At 43.9% G+C, this 18,038-nt stretch overlaps 2 protein-coding genes across 5 annotated transcripts in view; one reads left to right on the top strand and one right to left on the bottom strand.

Annotated features, from left to right (window-relative positions):
- Window positions 1–1,026: 1,026 nt before the first annotated feature.
- Window positions 1,027–3,301, bottom strand: LOC125091083 (translation initiation factor IF-2-like). The gene is made up of 2 exons (XM_047714511.1): window positions 2,639–3,301; window positions 1,027–2,607 (listed from the first exon to the last, which is right to left on the bottom strand). Exons 1-2 carry the CDS (start codon window positions 3,276–3,278, stop codon window positions 2,258–2,260), a joined length of 990 nt encoding a protein of 329 aa, XP_047570467.1. The 5' UTR covers window positions 3,279–3,301; the 3' UTR covers window positions 1,027–2,257.
- Window positions 3,050–18,038, top strand: part of TPST1 (tyrosylprotein sulfotransferase 1) — a 135,589-nt gene continuing 120,600 nt past the window's right edge. For all 4 annotated transcript variants that reach the window (XM_047714500.1, XM_047714501.1, XM_047714498.1 and 1 more), the window contains exon 1: window positions 3,050–3,182. The gene's annotated coding sequence lies outside the window, so the exon portion shown is untranslated. The remainder of the gene's footprint in view (window positions 3,183–18,038) is intronic.

Raw genomic sequence — 18,038 nt, forward strand, 5'->3', positions numbered from 1 at the left:
AGTGTATTTTGGAGTCTTTTTTCTTAACATATACTGTATGGGTTGGGGGTAAATTTAGAAAGCAGAAAAAACTTTTCCCAAATGACTCTGAGCTTTGCTTCGCTTCAAGCAGCTCCTTGCTTCTGGCTGCCTTTTACAGTGTGGCCCCTGGGCCACCTAAAGCTGTCCTGCTCTGGGAGACATCCTGCCAGGGGGATGACAGGCAGGGGGCCCACCTCCCTGCCAGACTCCACCGAATTGATTTGTGTCCTCTCTTCTTCCTGGATCCCCACATCTGGGACTTGCTCTCATGGTTTACTAGGTGAGACACAAGCTCCAGCCCCTCACCTGGGTACTCAGTTGTTGTTGTTTTCAGCTCTTGTAGTTGGATGAAGTATTTGGGGGGCAGCAAGAACATGTCAGTTGCAATTCTGTTTTGCAGAGGAGAGGAGCTTGCAGTGGTTTCAGGTCACGGTGAGCATTTTTCCTGAAGAGTCTGGAACGCAGGAAGTGGAATGGGACATAACTCTCAACATTAAAAGGCCAGTTAAATGACTTTGGGGGCAGCCCTTGGGTCTTTCTATAATCACTTTGTAGAACTATCTCCTTCCTTCTCTTTCTCTTGCTCTAGGTCTGCTGATCTTGCTCATTTTCTTTTGATGAGCTTTGTGATCCTAGTGGTCTATTTCTTCTGCCCCAAAGCAGCTTGGGACAAATCAGACCATCTTCTTCATTTGATTTAGATGTTCCAAAGAAATTCATCATGCTGGGTATTTGTTTAAATCTTCTCAGATCATATTGCTTACAAGATTTTGCTAACTGAATAAAGAAAAAACAAAGTTAGATATACTGATCTCTTGTTCTTAGAGAGGCACCAGAGCCAGGGGCTTTCAGAGGTTTGTTGTCTCTCTCTCTTTTTTTTTTTTTTGAAAAGATAAAAATATTTTGGGGCACCGCTCTGGCTCATTTGGTAGAGCATGTGACTCTGGATCTTGGGGTCAGGAGTTCGAGCCCACGCTGGTGTACAGATTACTTAAAAGTAAAATCTTAAAAAAACAGTAACAGCTTTATTGAGATATAACTCATATGCCATACAATTCCCTTATTTAAAGTACACAATCCAATGGTTTTTAATATATGCACAAAACTGTGTAACCGTCACACAATCAATTTTAGGACATTTTCGTCAATCACCCCTAAAGGAAACCCCATATTCATTAGCAGTCACTTCCCATTTTCCGCGATCCCCTCAGCCCAAGGCATCTACTAGTCTACTTGCTGTCTCTATGAATTTGCTTATTTCGAACATTTTATATAAATGGGCTTACACAGTATAGGGTCTTTTGTGACGATTTTCTTTTACTTAGTGTAGTATTTTCAGTATTACAGTCCACATTGTAGCATTGTCAGAACTTCATTCCTTTTCACGGATGACTAATATTTCATCCTACGGATATACCGAGTTGTGTTAAACCGTTGATGGACATCGACGTTATTCTCGCGTCATTGGTTATCACGGAGGCTGCTGTGGGCATTCGGGGCAAGTTCCTGGGCGGAGCTCACTCAGATGACTGTAGGTCTCATTCTGCAGATGATGAAACAACCCAGTGTGGCTGACAGGAAATGTGCCTCCTGGACATTCAGGGGTTCGATTCCGGAGCCCGAGCTTTTGCTGTCTGTGCTCTGTCCACCAAGGAGAGGAGCTGACGCAACCGAGGCTTTTACCGGAGGGACACATGGAGTCCAGTGACGGGGAAAGTGCGCTCTGGATTTCAAAGGCGCAGAAGCCCAGGCTTACAAAGGCAAAAGCCACAAGGGCACATCGTTTGCTTTAAAATAGTCAGGATTGGCGGGGTGCCTGGTGGCTCAGCGGGTTAAAGCCCCTGCCTTCGGCTCAGGTCATGATCTCAGGGTCCAGGGATCGAGCCCCGCATCTTCGGGCTCTCTGCTCGGCGGGGAGCCTGCTTCCCTCTCTCTCTGCCTGCCTCTCTGCCTGCTCGTGGTCTCTCTCTGTAAGATAACTAAGTAAAATCTTCAAGAGAAACACTCAGGATCGCCGCTGCCCACCTTCCACTTGCTGACACGTGGCTGCTTTGCCGCGGGGGCCGACTTCCTCTGTCTCCGCCCGCGGAAGGTTGACGGGAGACGCCGCTGAAACCAACCCGCTGCCCCCGTCAGGAGCCGAAGGTTCCGCCGACGAACGCGTCCGAGGTGTCCCCGGGGCCGGACGCTGCCCTGCTGCCTCAGCGCGACTCCAGCGACGGCGCGAGCGCGTCCCTCACAGAAGCCCCTCACAGGCCGCCGCGCCCCCGCCGCTGCGACAGGCCCGCCGAGGCCACCCGGTGGGAGGGACTCGGTTACGGGCGCTCTCTGCCGTCCCTCCCAGCGCCCCCCCCTTTTCTCGCATCCCCGCGTCACTTCTTCCTTCAGGCATCGGCACCCGGCCCTGCGGCGGGGTCGACGGTCGCTCGCCCAGTCCGTGCGGGACGCAGCGCTGCGTGACTGCTGTGGGCTCCGAGCTCCCTCCGGAGAGCGAGGTTCCGCCGGCCGCGGCCGGAGAGGTGGTCCTCGAAGCCACGCTCCCTGGAGGAGCTCCTTTTTCCGGAGCGCGCCCGTCTTTCCCGGATGAGCGCTGCCCGCGCCGCGATGGGGCTCCGTTGACCGCGCCCCCAACCCCGCTCCGGGCCAGCGAGGACAGACGCGCCGTCGCTAGGGTAACGCGCACTGCCCGCAGGCCGCGGCTCCCGGGCCTCGCGGGGAGCGCGCACGCGCAGGGACGCAGGCACGCCCTCCGGCCTCGACGTCAGACCCCTCCCGCCCCTTAACGCGCGCCGGACCCGGCGCCGTGCCGAATGCCGTCTCCCGCGGGCGGCAGCTAGCGAGAACCACCAATCAGAGGAGCCGACACATCGGCCGGGCCGGGCGGGCAGGAACCAATCGCTGCATCCGTGTGATCCCGGGCCCGCCCGCGAGGCTGGCGGCCGGCGCTGAGGCGGCGACGGCGGGAGTCGCTGCTGAGGCAGCCGTGGGCGCGGGTCGCGTCGGCGCTGCTCCGCGGGGCCGGGCCGGGCTCGCTGCCGCTGGCGCCTGGCGGTGAGGGCGGGCTCCCGGGGCGGGCGGAATGGCCCCCGCCCAGGGCACTGGGAGCAGCGGCTGAGCGCAGATGCTGCGGAGGCGGCGCGGCGGCTCCTCACTAGTCCCAGGTAAGGGGGCTCCGCGCTGGCCGTGGCCCGGCTGGGAACGCCGCCCCGGCCCCGCCGCCCACCTGGCTCCGGGCCCGGCCGACTCCGTCCTGGCATCCCTTGGCCCGCGTGCCCTCCTGCGCGCACGTCCCCTCGTCCGCCCCGGGGCAGCTGTGCAGCCCCGCCCCCGAGCGCGGCGCCCCTCGCCCCGGCCGGCTGTGCGCCCACGGCCGCTCCCCTTCCCGCGCGCCTGCGTTTCCCGGCCTCCGCCTGGCCGCCGCGGCGCGAGCCCCCTCCCCGCTCATCCCCGCTCCTCCCCTCTTTCCGCTCCCCGCTCGGTCCGCTCCCCTTCCGCGGCGCCGGCAAGGGTCCCCAGCCCCTGCAGCCCTTCGGGGCGCCTTCCGGGGCCGGGACCCCCGTCCTCCCGGCCCATCCCGTGGGGATCGGACCGGACGGCTGCCCGCGCTGCACCTGGGCTTCTCCGCAGAATCTCCCGCATCCCTGCCCTCGGGGCCGCATCCTCCGCAGCTTTCGTCGCCCCCGCGCCCAGGTCCCGGGGTTTTGCCCTCTCGCTCCCCGCTGCCTTCCTGACCCAGCGCGCCTCTTCCCCGCTCGCGGTCGGCAGGCGCTTCTTTCCCTTTACGCGCGACCTTCGGACGCCCCGAAGCGCTCCGGGGCCCGATCTGCGGTCTTTCCCGGAGGCGCGCGGCCGGCGGCGAGGCGGCCGGCGCGGGGCCTGGCACACAGTAGGCCCGCCGCGCGGGGTGCCTGTGCGCGGTCGCCTGCCCCTCCTCCCCGGTCTCCGCGCTTGGGCTGGGGCCGCGAGAGGGCCGGTCCCGGAGGGGTCCGACCCGCCGTCGGGAGAGCGCAGGGAGCCGGCCGGACACGCTGTCGCGCTCCCGAGTGGGGCAGACGGATTAAATGGCCAGTTTGTACTCAGTGAATTCGTTCACAGAAAACCCTGAGTTTAGCTTTTTTTTTTTTTTTTTTTTTTTTTTTTTGGTCAAATATTGTTTTATGTTTATTGGCTTTGTAGAAGATTCCTAAGGAGCTTCGCGGTGTGATTGTCCCCGGCCCCCCCCCCCGCCCCCATCCCGCCGCGTTCTCTCACCGTGACGCTGTGCGCGCGAAGCGCTTCCCTCGTTCACCTCTGCGCGGGGTCCGGCCCCGCCGGGAGTTTTCCTCCCTGAAGAGCCTGCGGGAACCGGTGTGGAGTTCTCAGAATTGGCTCTGGAGGGATCACGAACGCTGGGGAGTGAGAGTTCCAGCAAGTTCTGTGAGAGCGGGCGAGCCTTTCCCCCGCCTTTCCCCACACGTTCTGGCGAGCAGAGCAAGTGGCTGCATTTTTTTTTTTTTAAGTGAAATAAATTTTACTTTTCACAGTGATGAAAGCGGTGTTACCGGCGTGAACCCGCGCTTGCCACGTTGGCTTTAGTGGTCTACAAACCAGCGTGACTCCAACAGCGGCTTTTTCTCCTGGGGTCTCCAGAGCAGACTGGAGAAGGTCGTGTCACCGCCGGTGCTGTCCGCACGTCTGGATTCTGCCTTTCCTCAGACTGCCGGGAGGCCCTTTGATTCGCCTCCTGGGACGGTCTTAGGCACTAAAACCTGAATGGCTTTTTACAGACTTTGTCACTCTCCTCTCTTTGTCCTACTCTTGATGTTTCTTCATTGCTTTTTTCACAATAAGCAGAAAACTCACGGAAGAAATAGGTGGTCTTTAGCCCTGAACGAGTAAGGGTCTGTCATTTTACCGTGTGCCTGTGCCTGTCTGATTTCTCATCTCCTTTTCTTTTATCAGAAGAAGACGTGTCCTCGCTGAGGCTAACATCTTTGATCTCTCTGTTCTCATTTTTTCTCATTCTGTGTACATGGTGAGGTTTACATCTTCCAAAACAAAAACAAAAACCTCTTGATGCTTCCCTCTTTTATTTTCTCTGATTAATGGGATCTGCCTTAGAGTTGGAGTTTTTGTTCTTTTTTCTGTTCTCTAATTCCCTTGTGTGATTATACTTCCTCTCAGGGCTTCAAATAGTACCTGTATATTTAGGGTTTTCTAAGTGTGTATTTGGTCCCCGTTTTTCTTGAGTTTCAAGTGTTCTTTATTTTCATGTATCTTTTGGACAACCAGACTTGGATACTGAGTACTCCAAACTTGGTTTGCTTTTTCTTTCCCTCCCCTCTACTCACATAGCCCCCTCAAGTACGTATAAACACTCCTTGTCCTATTTTAGGCCTTCACTCTAGAAACTGTAGAATCTTCTTCTCTCCTTACAGTAAGTCTGTCATTGCTCATATTTTTTCTACCTGAAATCTTTTTCTCCGCCAGAAGATTGGTTGAGGCCTGGGTTACGTTTTTCCTGAGCAGACATGGTCATATCCAACCCCAGCACCCACCCCTCCCTCCCTCCCTCCCTCCCTTCCTTCCTTCCTTCCCTCCTTCCTTCATTTACTCAGGCACTACTTTAAAACCACCTTAGGGAGCCTTTAAAGGTTAAGGATGCGGGGATGAATGCTTCCACACAGACTGATTCATTTGGTTTGGTGTGGTGCCAGATCTTGTCATTTAAAAAATGTTTCCTTGGGCACCTGGGTGACTCAGTCAGTTAAGTGTCTGTCATCAGCTCCTGTCATGATCTTGGGGTCCTGGGATCGAGCCCCATGTTGGGCTCCTAGGGAGTCGCCTCCTCTCCTCCCCCTCCACTCGTTCTCTCTCTCCTTCTCTCTCTCAAATGAATCTTAAAAAACAAAGTAAAAAATCAAAAACATGATCCCTATGTGTTGGTAAAATGCAGCTAGGGCTGAGAGCTTGAGGAGGGACTGATAGAACCCTGAGGAATTATGGTATTTAACTCATTTAAAAATTAGGATAAATGTTATCTTGTTGGCATGGTTAGTTGCTTACTTTCCTGGTACTTGGTACGTGTACCTGTTAAAGTACATACCATTTTATTTAAATTATTTCTCAAGGGCCAATTTTTGTCACGACTAGGAATTCCTTGAGGTCTGGGACCACGTATGCTATTTCTTCTGCACTGCTCACGACCCTTCTGACAGCAAATGTGGGCTGTCCCCTTACAGTTCTCCAACTGTCCAGACACCTATTGGGTGTCCTACAGTTTAACCCAGTTATGACACCACCTATCTGGAGTAAGTGCAGACCCCACAGATGAAGAACTTAGCCCCGCCCACCTCCTCCAGACCCCACTGCTATGCCAGTTGCAAGTCCCTGTTCTGACCTGTACTTTTGACCAACTGGCTGTAAATTGGGGCTTTCCACAACCCGCTCCTCAGGTCAATAATTTGCTGTAATGACTCACAGAACTCCGGAAAGCTCTTTACTTAACCATTACCTGCTTATTATAAAGGGTATAACTCTGAAACAGCAAATGGAAGAGATGCCTAGGGCAGAGTATGTGGGAAGGGGCATGGAGCTTCCCTGAGCTTCCTTGCTTTCCCTGGGGGCACCATCCTCCTGGCATCCCCATGTGTTCGCCAACCCAGAAGCTCTCTGAATCTCTTCAGTTAGGGTTTTTATGGAGGCTTCATTGTGTAGGCATAATCATTGGTTGATGGTGATAAACTCAATCAGCAGCCCTTTTCCTCTATCCTGAGGTCAGGGATTGGTTCTTCTGGCATCCAGTCTCCATCCTCCAAAATAGGGTTGAAAGGGGCTTATTATCAATAACAAAAGATGATCCTCTCACCCATCAAGAAATTCCAAGGGTTTTAGGAGCTCTGGGTCGGGAGCCAGGGATGAAGACCTAGTTTCTATTCTATGATAGTTCTTGCATCACAATATTATAATACCTTATTTTTTTGTCACTGCCTTGTACAGTACTTAGCATATTTTAAAAACTTGATAAAAATTAGTTGAATGAATCAGTTGGTAAATAATGTAGAACAGATCTTGAATTCACAGTTTTGCAAGATGACCATCTGTTTCTTGGCTGATTAACAGGTCACTAGTCATACTTGGATAGTCATTCTTGTTTAAAAAAACACACACTTATAATAAATTAGATTGGATTAAGATAAATAATATTTGCTCTTATGATTTGGCTTTTAACATGGCTAAGCTGTTGCATGATTATAGAAGTTCATTCAGACCTCGTCTTCAGTAGATGTTATTTAAAGTCGACTTTATGGATGGTTGAGACATATGTATCTTCCATTTTTTTTTAAAACAAATAGCTCTGAAGTTAGACTTAAAAGCTTTGGAATTTTCAAGTAGAACAAAAACTGTCAGATTGATAAAAGATCTTGAACATTGGCAGAACTACTTCTTTTTAAGAGAGTTAAGAAAATAGGGAATATGTATTAAGCCATCTACATGCATGAATCTCATTGGTGTTGGTGAGGGGGAAATTTGTAATTCCCAAATATTTAATTACTGTTATAAGAAGAACCTATAATTGCTCATATAATGGTACCATATACTTTGTAATAAGTTAGAATTAAGATATAAATCTTAAGTTAAATTAAGATAGAGTTGTCTTGTGTGTTCTTTAGTTTTCTTAATATTTTTGTCAGTTTTTCTTTATAGAATTTGTGGTTGATGGTTCCTTACTTTTTATTTTTATTTTTTAAAGATTTTATTTATTTATTTGACAGGGGGAGAGAGAGCACAGGTAGGCAGAGCGGCAGGCAGAGGGAGAGGGAGAAGCAGGCTCCCCAGTGAGCAGGGAGCCGGATGTGGGACTCAATCCTAGCACCCTGGGATCATGACCTGAGCAGAAGGCAGTCGCTTAAACAACTGAGGCACCCAGGCACCCAGTTCCTTACTTTTTAACGTTTGAAAATGTTGTGCTGCCTTTTTCAGACCTCCATGATTTTAGGTGAGGAATCCTCTATGAGTGGAATTTGTGTTTCCCTATATGAGATGTATCCTGTCTCCCTGGCTGCTTTATTTCATTTATTTTTAAAATATTTGTTTCAGAGAGAGAGAGAGAGAGAGAGTGTGTGTATGTGTGTGTGTGTGTGTGTGTGTGTGCTCGCACAAGCAGGAGGAGAGGCAGGTAGAGGGAGAAGCAGGCTCCCTGCTGAGCTGGAGTTGGAGTTGGAGTTGCATGTGGGAGATGGATGTGGGACTCAGGACTCATCTGGTTGGGGACCCTGGGTTCATGAACTGAGTCAAAGGCAGACATTGACTGAGCCACCAGGCATCCTTCTCCCTGGCTGCTTTGAAGTCTTTTTGTCTTTAGCTTTCAGAAGTTTAATTATGATATGTCTTGGCATGGATTTGTTTGGGCATATCCTATTTGGAATTCTTAACTTTTATTTTAAATTTTTTTTTTTTTTTTTTTTTAAAGTAGGCTCCATGCCCAGTGTGGGACTTGAACCCCACAACTGTGAGGTCAAGAGTTCGTTCCATGCTGTACTGAGTGAGCCAGCCAGGCACCCCTTTGTTAGCTTTCAGAACTGTAAGTTTATGTCTTTTGCCATTTTGGATGTTTCAACCATTTTAAGGAGAAATTTTCTCTCTTTTTTTTTTTTTTTTCTTTTTAGAATAATTTTTCAGCAGCACTTAGGTTGGGTAATTCCTGTTCTACGTTTCAACTTCACTTGTTTTTTCTTGTATTCAGTCTGTGATTGAGCCCACCTATTGACTTTTTGTTGGTTCTTTTCTGTATCTGTTATTTCTTGTAAACTTTATTTTGTTGTTTGTTTCAGTAATGTAACATTGCTCATTAAAGCATGATGGCTGCTTTAAAATCCTTGTCGGGTAATTCTGACATTTGATTCATATGTGGTATTAGTATATGTTAATTATCTTTTTTATTCTTGGTATGATGATTGACTTCTGATTTTTTCCTAGACATATTTGATATTTTGTTTGGAGACTGTGGATCCTATTTAAATCTTTGGTTATAGAAAGCAGTCACCCCAAGAGGTTTAGTGTGCAGGTCCCAGCCTCCCTTTTTTTTTTTTTTTTTTGATAACATCTTTATTGAGTTATAGGTCACATACCATACATTTGTCCATTTTAGGTATGAAATTTTTTAGTGTATTTACAGAGTTGTGCATGCATCATTACAATCAATTTTAGAACATTTTCGTTACCCCACAAAGAAACTGCACACTCCTTGTCACTCCCAGCTGTCCCATTTTATTTCTGGGCAACTACTGATCTGTTTTCTGTCCCATAGATTTGCCTGTTCTAGACATTTCATGTTACTGGTTACTGGTTTTTTTCACTTAGCATAATGTTTCCAGTGTTCTTCCATGTTGTTGAATGTACCAGCATTTTGGTTTTTTGTATTGCTGAATGGTATTTTAATAATAATATTATTTTATATTGTTGTGTTATTTTAATACTATTTTATAGACATAATGCTTTTTAAAAAAGATTTTTAAAAATTTATTTATTCATGAGAGTCAGACAGAGAGAGGCAGAGGCAGAAGGAGAAGCAGGCTCCCCGAGGAACAGGGAACCCGGGGCAGGTTTTGATACCAAGACCCTAGGATCATGACCTGAGCCAAAGGCAGACACTGAACCAACTGCGCCACCCAGGCGTCCAGACATAATGCTTTTGACTTATCCGTTAATCAGTTGATGGGTGTTTAGATTGTTTCCACTTTTTTGGCTATTATGAATAATGCTGCTTTGAACATTTGAGTTCAAGTTTTTGTGTGGACATGAATTGCTGGTCATATAGTAATTCTAGAACACTAAATCTAACATTTAGAGGAATTGCCAGATTGTTTTCCAAAGTGGTTGCCCCATTTCATATTTCTGCCAGCAATTTATGAAGGCTGCAATTACTTAGCATCCTCGCCAACACTTATTGTTATCTGACCCTTTGATTCTAGCCATCCGAATGGGATGAAGTAATATTTTGTGGGTTTTTTTTTTTTTAAAGATTTTATTTATTTATTTGACAGAGAGAGATCACAAGCAGGCAGAGAGGCAGGCAGAGAGAGAGGAGGAAGCAGGCTCCCTGCTGAGCAGAGAGCCCGATGCGGGGCTCGATCCCAGGACCCTGAGATCATGACCTGAGCCGAAGGCAGCGGCTTAACCCACTGAGCCACCCAGGCGCCCCTATTTTGTGGTTTTGATTGCATTTTGCTGGTAGATAATAATGTTGAGCATATTTTCATGTGCTTTTTGGCTATGTGTATGATTGAGAGAAATCTCTGTTCCTTGGACAATTTTAAAATTAAGTAGTCTTTTTATTATTGTAAGATGTCTTTATATAGTCTGGATACTTAATCAGCTATATAATTTGCAAATACAAATGTCCCATTCGATGAGTGTCATTTCACTTTCTTGATGGTGTCCTTTCAAGCACAAAGGTTTTTAATTTTTGTGAACTTCAATTTATTAATTTTTTTTCTTTTGTTGCTTGTGCTTTAGGTTTCATTTTTGTTGTTGTTGTTTTCAGTATGCTCCATGCCTGACATGGGGCTTGAATTCACAACCCCAAAAGTCACATGTTCCACGAGCTGAGCCAGTCAGGCACCCCCTTTATGAACCATTTAGGCTTCATATTTATTGCCTCAGACCATTGCCTGATTCAGGGTCATGAAGACTTAATCTTATGTTTTCTTCCAAGAGCATTAGAGTTTCAGCTCTTACATTTAGGTTTTTGATCTTATTTGTGAATTTTGTATGTAGTGTGAGATAGTGGTCTATCTTCATGCTTTTGTTTTAGATATTCAATTATCTCAGCACCATGTGTTGAAAAAACTTTTTTTTTTAAAAATTTTTAAAAGATTTTATTTATTTATTGGGCAGAGAGAATGAGTACAAGCGGGGGAGCAGCAGAGGAAGAAGGAGAAGGAGGCTACCCGCTGAGCGGGGAGCCTGATGTGGGTTCTGTCCCAGGACCCCACAATCATGACCTGAGCTAAATCTTAAAAAAAAAAAAGGAAAAGAAAAGAACTCGAGAAGCAAAGAGATGGGGGCAGGAGGAGCACTGAGGAGGATGTCCAACAGTGCTAAGTTTATTCAAAGCATTAAGGCCATATATATAGTGATATTACAATAGGAGAAGCAATACACCTGTGTCTAGTTAAACAACCACGAGTTCCCATAATAAGTTTCACCATTGACTATAAGCAGACCTCGTGACGCCAAATGGTTGATGCCAGTACAATTGTTCTGTATTGATACAGCAAACATGAAAGTAATTTATGGGCTGTACTAGGGCAGCAAGGACCAGCCATGAACTTATGACCCCAACCGAATTGTTCTCATTTCTTTAGCAAGTGTGTGGGAAGTCACGTAGGCGAGCGCACAACACATAGCACAGACCCTTTCTCAGTGCTACTCAACTTTTCCTGTCCTAAACCTTTTGTTAGGTTATTCGGACTTTAAAGGAGGCACAAGTCAGGGCCTGGTTTGGTCCTCGTCTCAAGCCTTATTGCGGCCTCCCACACCAGTCCATGAACATGTAATGTCTTTTCATTTGTTTAGATCTTTTTTTGAAAGATTTTGTTTATTTGAGAGAGCGAGCGAGCACATGTTGGAGCACATGAGTGGGGGGAGAGGCAAAGGGAGAGGAGGAAGCAGACTCCTGTGAGTAAGAAGCCCCATGTGGGGCTCCATCCCAGCACCCTGAGATCATGACCTGAGCCAAAGGCAGTCGCTTGACTGACTGAGCCACCCAGATGCCCCCATTTATTTAGATCTTGTTTTTTATTTATTTTTAAAGATTTTATTTATTTATTTAACAGAGAGAGAGAGAGAGAGACAGAGCAGGAACAGAAGCAGGGGGAGTGCTAGAGGAAGAAGCAGGCTTCCCACTGAGCAGGCAGTCTGATGTGGGGCTCCATCCCAGGACCCTGGGATCATGACCTAAGCTGAAGGCAGACGTGTAAAGACAGCCACCCAGGCGCCTTTATTTAGATCTTCTTAAATTTCTTTCAGTAATGTCTTCTCGTTTTCCATGTATAAGACTTGGATTACTTTTGGTAAAACTTGTTTCTTAATCTTTTATTCTTTTGATGCTATTATAAGTGGAATTGTTTTCTTAATTCCATTTTTGGATTGTTATTGTTAAATATAGAAATACAGTTGAATCCTATCTATTAGTCTTATATCTTGCAAACATCCCTAACTCATTTAACAGTTCTGATAGTTTTTTAATGCGTTTTAAGGATTTTATGTATACTTGATATGTCATCTCTGATGAGAGATAGTCTCACTTTTTCCTTCCAATTTGGATACCTTTTAATTTTTCTTGCCTAATTGTGTTGGCTAGAACCTCTTGTACAATATTGAATAGAAATGGTGAGAGCAGACATCCATGCAGTCTTGTTGATCTTACAGGGTAGTCATTAAGTGTGAAGTTAGCTGTGAGTTATCTTAGATGTCCTTTTTCATGTTGATGATGTTCTTCTCTATTTCTGACTTATTCCTTGTGTTTATCATGAACGAATGTTGGATTTTGTCAAATGCTTTTTCAGTGTCTATTGAGATGATTGTGTGCTTTTTGTCATTAATTAATATGGTGTATGACAGTCGTTGATTTTCATATGTTGAAACACTCTTAAATGCTTCAGACAATGCACCCTTGGTCATGGTTTATGTATGGTCATCCTTTATGTATGTTTCTGGATTGGTTTGCTGGCATTTTCTCAGGATTTTTGCATTTATATAAATAAATATATGTTTGTAGTTTTCTTGCAATGTCTTTGTCTGGTTTTGGAGTCGGGGAAAACTGGTCTCATAGAATAAATTGGAAAGTGTTCCCATCTCTTCTGCATTTTGGAAGAGTTTGTTTAGGATTGTTGTTCATTCTAAGGTTTGGTAGAATCCACTAGTGAAGCCATTTGATCTTAGACTTTTCTTTACTTGTTATGGCTTTATTCAGGGCATTTCTTTGTGAATGGATTTTAGTACTTGTGTCTTCCAGGAATTTGTCCATTTATCCAGTTATATAATTTATTTGATTACAATTGTTTATAGTATTCCCTATAATTCATTAAATTTTATTTATATAAGGTTCTTAATTACTAATTTTAGTAATTTGAGTCTTATCTTTTTTGTTCATGTTAAATCCAAATAAGATTGTTAATTCTATTGATCTTTTCAAAGAACCAACTTTTTATTTTGTTGAATTTCTTTATTCTTTTCTCTCTATTGTGTTTATTTCACTGTAATCTAATTCATTCCTTCTGTCCGCTGGCTTTGGGCCCCGTTTACTTTTTTTCTGTTTTTTGTTTTAGTTTATTTATGTATTTATTAGAGACAGAGTTTACGAACACGTGCTTGTAAGCAGGGGGAGGGACAGAAGGGAAGGGAGAGAATCTCAAGCAGACTCCCTGTTGAACTTGGAGCCTGAGGTGCAGCTCCATCTTATGACCTTGAGATCATGACCTGAGCTGTAATCAAGAGTCTGACACTTAAGCCACCCAGGTGCCCCTTTTTTCTGGTTTCTTAAAGTGAACAGTTAGATTGTTGATTTGAGGTCTTTTTAACTTGTGAAGTTTTAAACTTTTTAAATTTTATTTTTTAAGTTTTCCTATTATATGCAACATTGTGTAAATTTAAGGTGTACAACAGATTGATTTGAGATTTTCTTTTTTATAGGTATTTACACTATAAATTTCCCTTATGATGTAGCTCTTGCTGCTTTTGCTATATCCTATATAAGTTTTGTGTTTTTATCTCCAAGTATTTCTTAACTTTCCTTGGTGCTTCTTCTGTGGCTCATTGGTTATTTAGGAGAATGTTCTATAGATTTTCACATATTTGCAAATTTCTCAAATATCTTAACTGATCCTATTTTCTAATTTTATTCTATTGTGATTGGAGAATATACTTTGTATGATTTCAGTCCTTCACATTTACTGAGATTTGTTTATGGCCTATTGTAGGGAATGTTCTATGTGCATGTGAAAATGATGGTACGCCTAGACTGTTTTATAGATGTTTACTAAGTCTAGTTGGCTTGTAATATTGTTCAAGTCTTTTTCCTTGATCATCTTTTCTCTGGCTGTTTTATCTGATATCAAAAATAGAATAATAAATTCTCCAAATATTGTTGTAGAATTACCTATTTCTGTCTTCAACTGTCAATTTTTTTTTGAAGATTTTATTTATTTATTTGACAGAGATCACAAGTAGGAAGAGAGGCAGGCAGAGAGAGAGAGGGGGAAGCAGGTTCCCCGCTGAGCAGAGAGCCCGATACGGGGCTCAGTCCCAGGATCCCGGGATCATGACCCGAGCTGAAGGCAGAGGCTTTAACCCACTGAGCCACCCAGGCGCCCCATCAACTGTCAGTTTTTGCCTCTTGTGTTCGGAAGTTCTTGTTTAGATGCATATGTATTTATAATTTTTATATCTTCTTAATGGATTTCAGTTCTTATGATTATATAGTGCCCTTTGTTTCTAGTAACAATTTTTATCTTAAAGTGCATTGTATAGGATGTTAGTATAGCTACTCCAAAGTCTTTGTTATTGTATGTGGTGCATCTTTTTCCCCTTCTTTTGCTTTCAGGCCATTTGGTCATTGAGTCTAAAGTATATCTTGTAAGAAACATATTTGGGTGATTTCTTAAAAAGTTTTTATTCAGATTTCAGTTAATATACAGCATAATACTAGTTTCAGGTGTACAATATAGTGATTCAGCACTTCCATAACAACACTTGCTTATCACAACAAGTGCACTCCTTAATATTCCCATCACCTATTCAACCTATCCCCATACCCACCTCCTCTCTGGTAACCATCAGTTTGTTTTCTGTAGTTGAGTCTTTTTCTTTGTTTGTCTCCCTCTCTTTTTTTTCTCTTTGCTCGTTTATTTCTTAAATTCCACATATGCATGAAATCATGGTATTTGTCTTTCTCTGACATACTTCACTTGACATAATACTCTCTAGGTCCATCCACATCATTGCAAATGGAAGATTTCATTCTTTTTGATGGCTGAGTAATATTCTGTTATACATATTTTGTATGTATATGTAGTGTGTGTATACACACACACACACACCACATCTGCCTTATCTGTTCATCAGTGGACACTTGGGTTATTTCCATAATTTGGCTCTTATAGATAATGCTGTTATAAACTTTGGGGTGCATGTATCCTTTCTTTTTTTTTTTAAATCTTTTTTTAAGATTTTATTTATTTACTTGATAGAGATTACAAGTAGAGAGGCAGACAGAGAGGAGGAAACAGGCTCCCCGCTGAGCAAAGAGCCCGATGTGGGGCTCTATCCCAGGACCCTGAGATCATGACCTGAGCCGAAGGCAGAGGCTTTAACCTACTGAGCCACCTAGGCGCCCCACATGTATCTTTTCAGAATAGTATTTTTGTATTCTTTGGGTAAATACTTGATAGTACGATTGCTGGATTGTAGGGCAGTTCTGTTTTTATCTTTTTTGAGGAAATTCCATACTGTTTTCCAGAGTGGCTGTATTAGTTTGCATTCCTGCCTATAGTGCAAGAGGGTTCCCTCTTTTCCACATCCTTCCGAACACCTGTTGTTTCTTGTGTTTTTTATTTTAGTCATTCTAACAGGTGTGAGTTGATAACTCATTGTAGTTTTGATTTGTATTTCCCTGACGATCAGTGAAGTTGAGCATCTTTTTCTGTGTCTATTGGCCATATGTATGTCTCCTTTGGAAAAATGCCTATTTGTGTCTTCTGCCCATTTTTTAATTGGATTATTCATTTCTTGGGTGTTGAGTTTTATAAATTCTTGGTATATTTTGGATACTAGCCCTTTATTGGATATGTCAATATCCAATATTTGCAAGTATCTTCTCCCATTCTGTAGGTTGCCTTTTAGTTTTGTTGACTATTTCCTTCACTTTGTAAAAGCTTCTTTTTTTTTTTTTTAAGATTTTTTTAAATTTATTATTTATTTGACAGAGAGAGAGATCACAAGTAGACGGAGAGGCAGGCAGAGAGAGAGAGAGAGGGAAGCAGGCTTCTTGCTGAGCAGAGAGCCCGATGTGGGACTCGATCCCAGGACCCTGAGATCATGACCTGAGCCGAAGGCAGCGGCTTAACCCACTGAGCCACCCAGGCGCCCCACTTTGTAAAAGCTTCTTATTTTGATGAAGTCCCCGTAGTTTATTTTTGCTTTCATTTCCCTTGCTTCAGGAGACATATCTAGAAAAATGTTGCTATGGCTGATGTCAAAAAGGTTGCTGCCTGTGTTCTCTAGGATTTTTGTGGTTTCAGTTCTTATAGTTAGGTCTTTAATCCATTTTGAATTTATTTTTGTGTTTGGTATAGACAAGTGGTCCAGTTTCAGTCTTTTAAATGTTACGGTCCAGTATTCTCAACACCATTTGTTGAGGAGACTGTCTTTTTCTAATTGGGTATTCTTTCCTGCTTTAAGATTAATTGACCATATAGTTGTGGATTCGTTTTTGCATTTTTTATTTTGTTCCATTGATTTATGTGTCTGTTTTTGTGGCAGTACCATACTCTTTTGATCACTACAGCTTTGTAATATAACCTGAAATCTGAAATTGTGATACCTTCAGGTTTGCTTTTCTTTTTCATGATTGCTTTGACTACTCAGGGGTTTTGTGGTTCCATGCAAATTTTAGGATTGTTCTAGTTCTGTGAAAAATGTTTGTGGTATTTTGGTAATATTGCCTTAAAGCTTTATATTGCTTTGGGTAGTATAGACATTTTAACAGTATTTGTCCTTCCAATCTGTGAGCATGGAATGTCTTTCCACTTCTTTTTCTTTCTTTTTTTTTTTTTTATAAAGATTTTATTTATTTATTTGACAGACAGAGATCACAAGTAGGCAGAGAGGCAGGCAGAGAGAGAGGAGGGGAAGCAGGCTCCCTGCTGAGCAGAGAGCCCGATGTGGGGCTCTATTCCAGGACCCTGGGATCATGACCTGAGCCGAAGGCAGCGGCTTTAACCCACTGAGCCACCCAAGCGCCTGTCTTTCCACTTATTGATGTCATCTTCAATTTCTTTCATCAGTGTTTTACAGTTTTCAGAGTACAGGTTGTTCACCTCTTTGTTTAGGTTTTTTCCTGGGTATCTTATCGTCTTTGGTGTAATTGTAAATGGGATTGATTCCTTAATTTCTCTTTCTGCTGCTTCTTGATGTATATTAATGCAACAAATTTCTGTACATTGATTTTTATATCCTGCAACTTTAATGAATTCATTTTTCAGTGGTTTTTAGGTGGAGTCTTTCAGGTTTTCTGTATAGAGTATCATGTCATCTGCAAATAGTGGAAGTTTTACTTCTTCTTAGCCAATTTGGATGCCCTTTATTTCTTTTTGTCTGATTGCTGAGGCTAGGACTTGCAGCACTATGTTAAATAAAAATGGTAAGAGGGAACATCCCTCTCTTGTTCCTGAAAAAAGCTCTGTTTTATCCCCATTGAGGATTATATAAGCTACGGTTTTTCACATATGGCCCTCATTACGTTGAGGTTTGTTTCATCTAAACCTACTTTGTTGAGGGTGTTTATCATCAACAGATATTGTACTGTGTCAGATGTTTTTTCTGCAACTATTAAAATTTTTATATGGTTTTTCACTCCTTTTAAGAAATTAATATGATGTATCACATTGATTGATTTGTGAATATTGAACTATGCTGGCAGCTCAGGAATAAATCCCACTTGATCTGGTGAATGATTTTTTTAATGTTATATCAGATTCAGTTTGCTAGTATTTTATTAAGAAATTTTACATCTGGGGGTGCTTTTGGTTAAGAGTGTGCATTTGGCTCAGGTCATGATCCCAGGGTCCTGGGATTGAGTCCTACATCAGGCTCCCTGCTCAGTGGGAGCTTGCTTCTCCCTCTACCTTTGCCGCTTCCCCTGCTTGTGCTCTCTTGCTTTCTCTCTCCCAAATAAATAAAATCTTAAAAAAAAAAAAAAGAGTTCTTATATCGAGGGGTGCCTGGGTGGCTCAGTCAGTTAAGCATCTGCCTTT

The sequence above is a fragment of the Lutra lutra genome, chromosome 18 (genome assembly GCF_902655055.1).
Source record: "Lutra lutra chromosome 18, mLutLut1.2, whole genome shotgun sequence".
Classification (NCBI taxonomy): domain Eukaryota; kingdom Metazoa; phylum Chordata; class Mammalia; order Carnivora; family Mustelidae; genus Lutra; species Lutra lutra.

Bases quoted from the DNA above. Each gene is read 5' to 3' on its own strand.
- LOC125091083 (XM_047714511.1), bottom strand. From the start codon at position 3,278: ATGCCAGGACGGAGTCGGCCGGGCCCGGAGCCAGGTGGGCGGCGGGGC. The intron at 2,608-2,638 runs AACGGAGCCCCA...GCGGGCAGCGCT, and splicing joins GCGGGGTTGGGGGCGCGGTC to CATCCGGGAAAGACGGGCGC.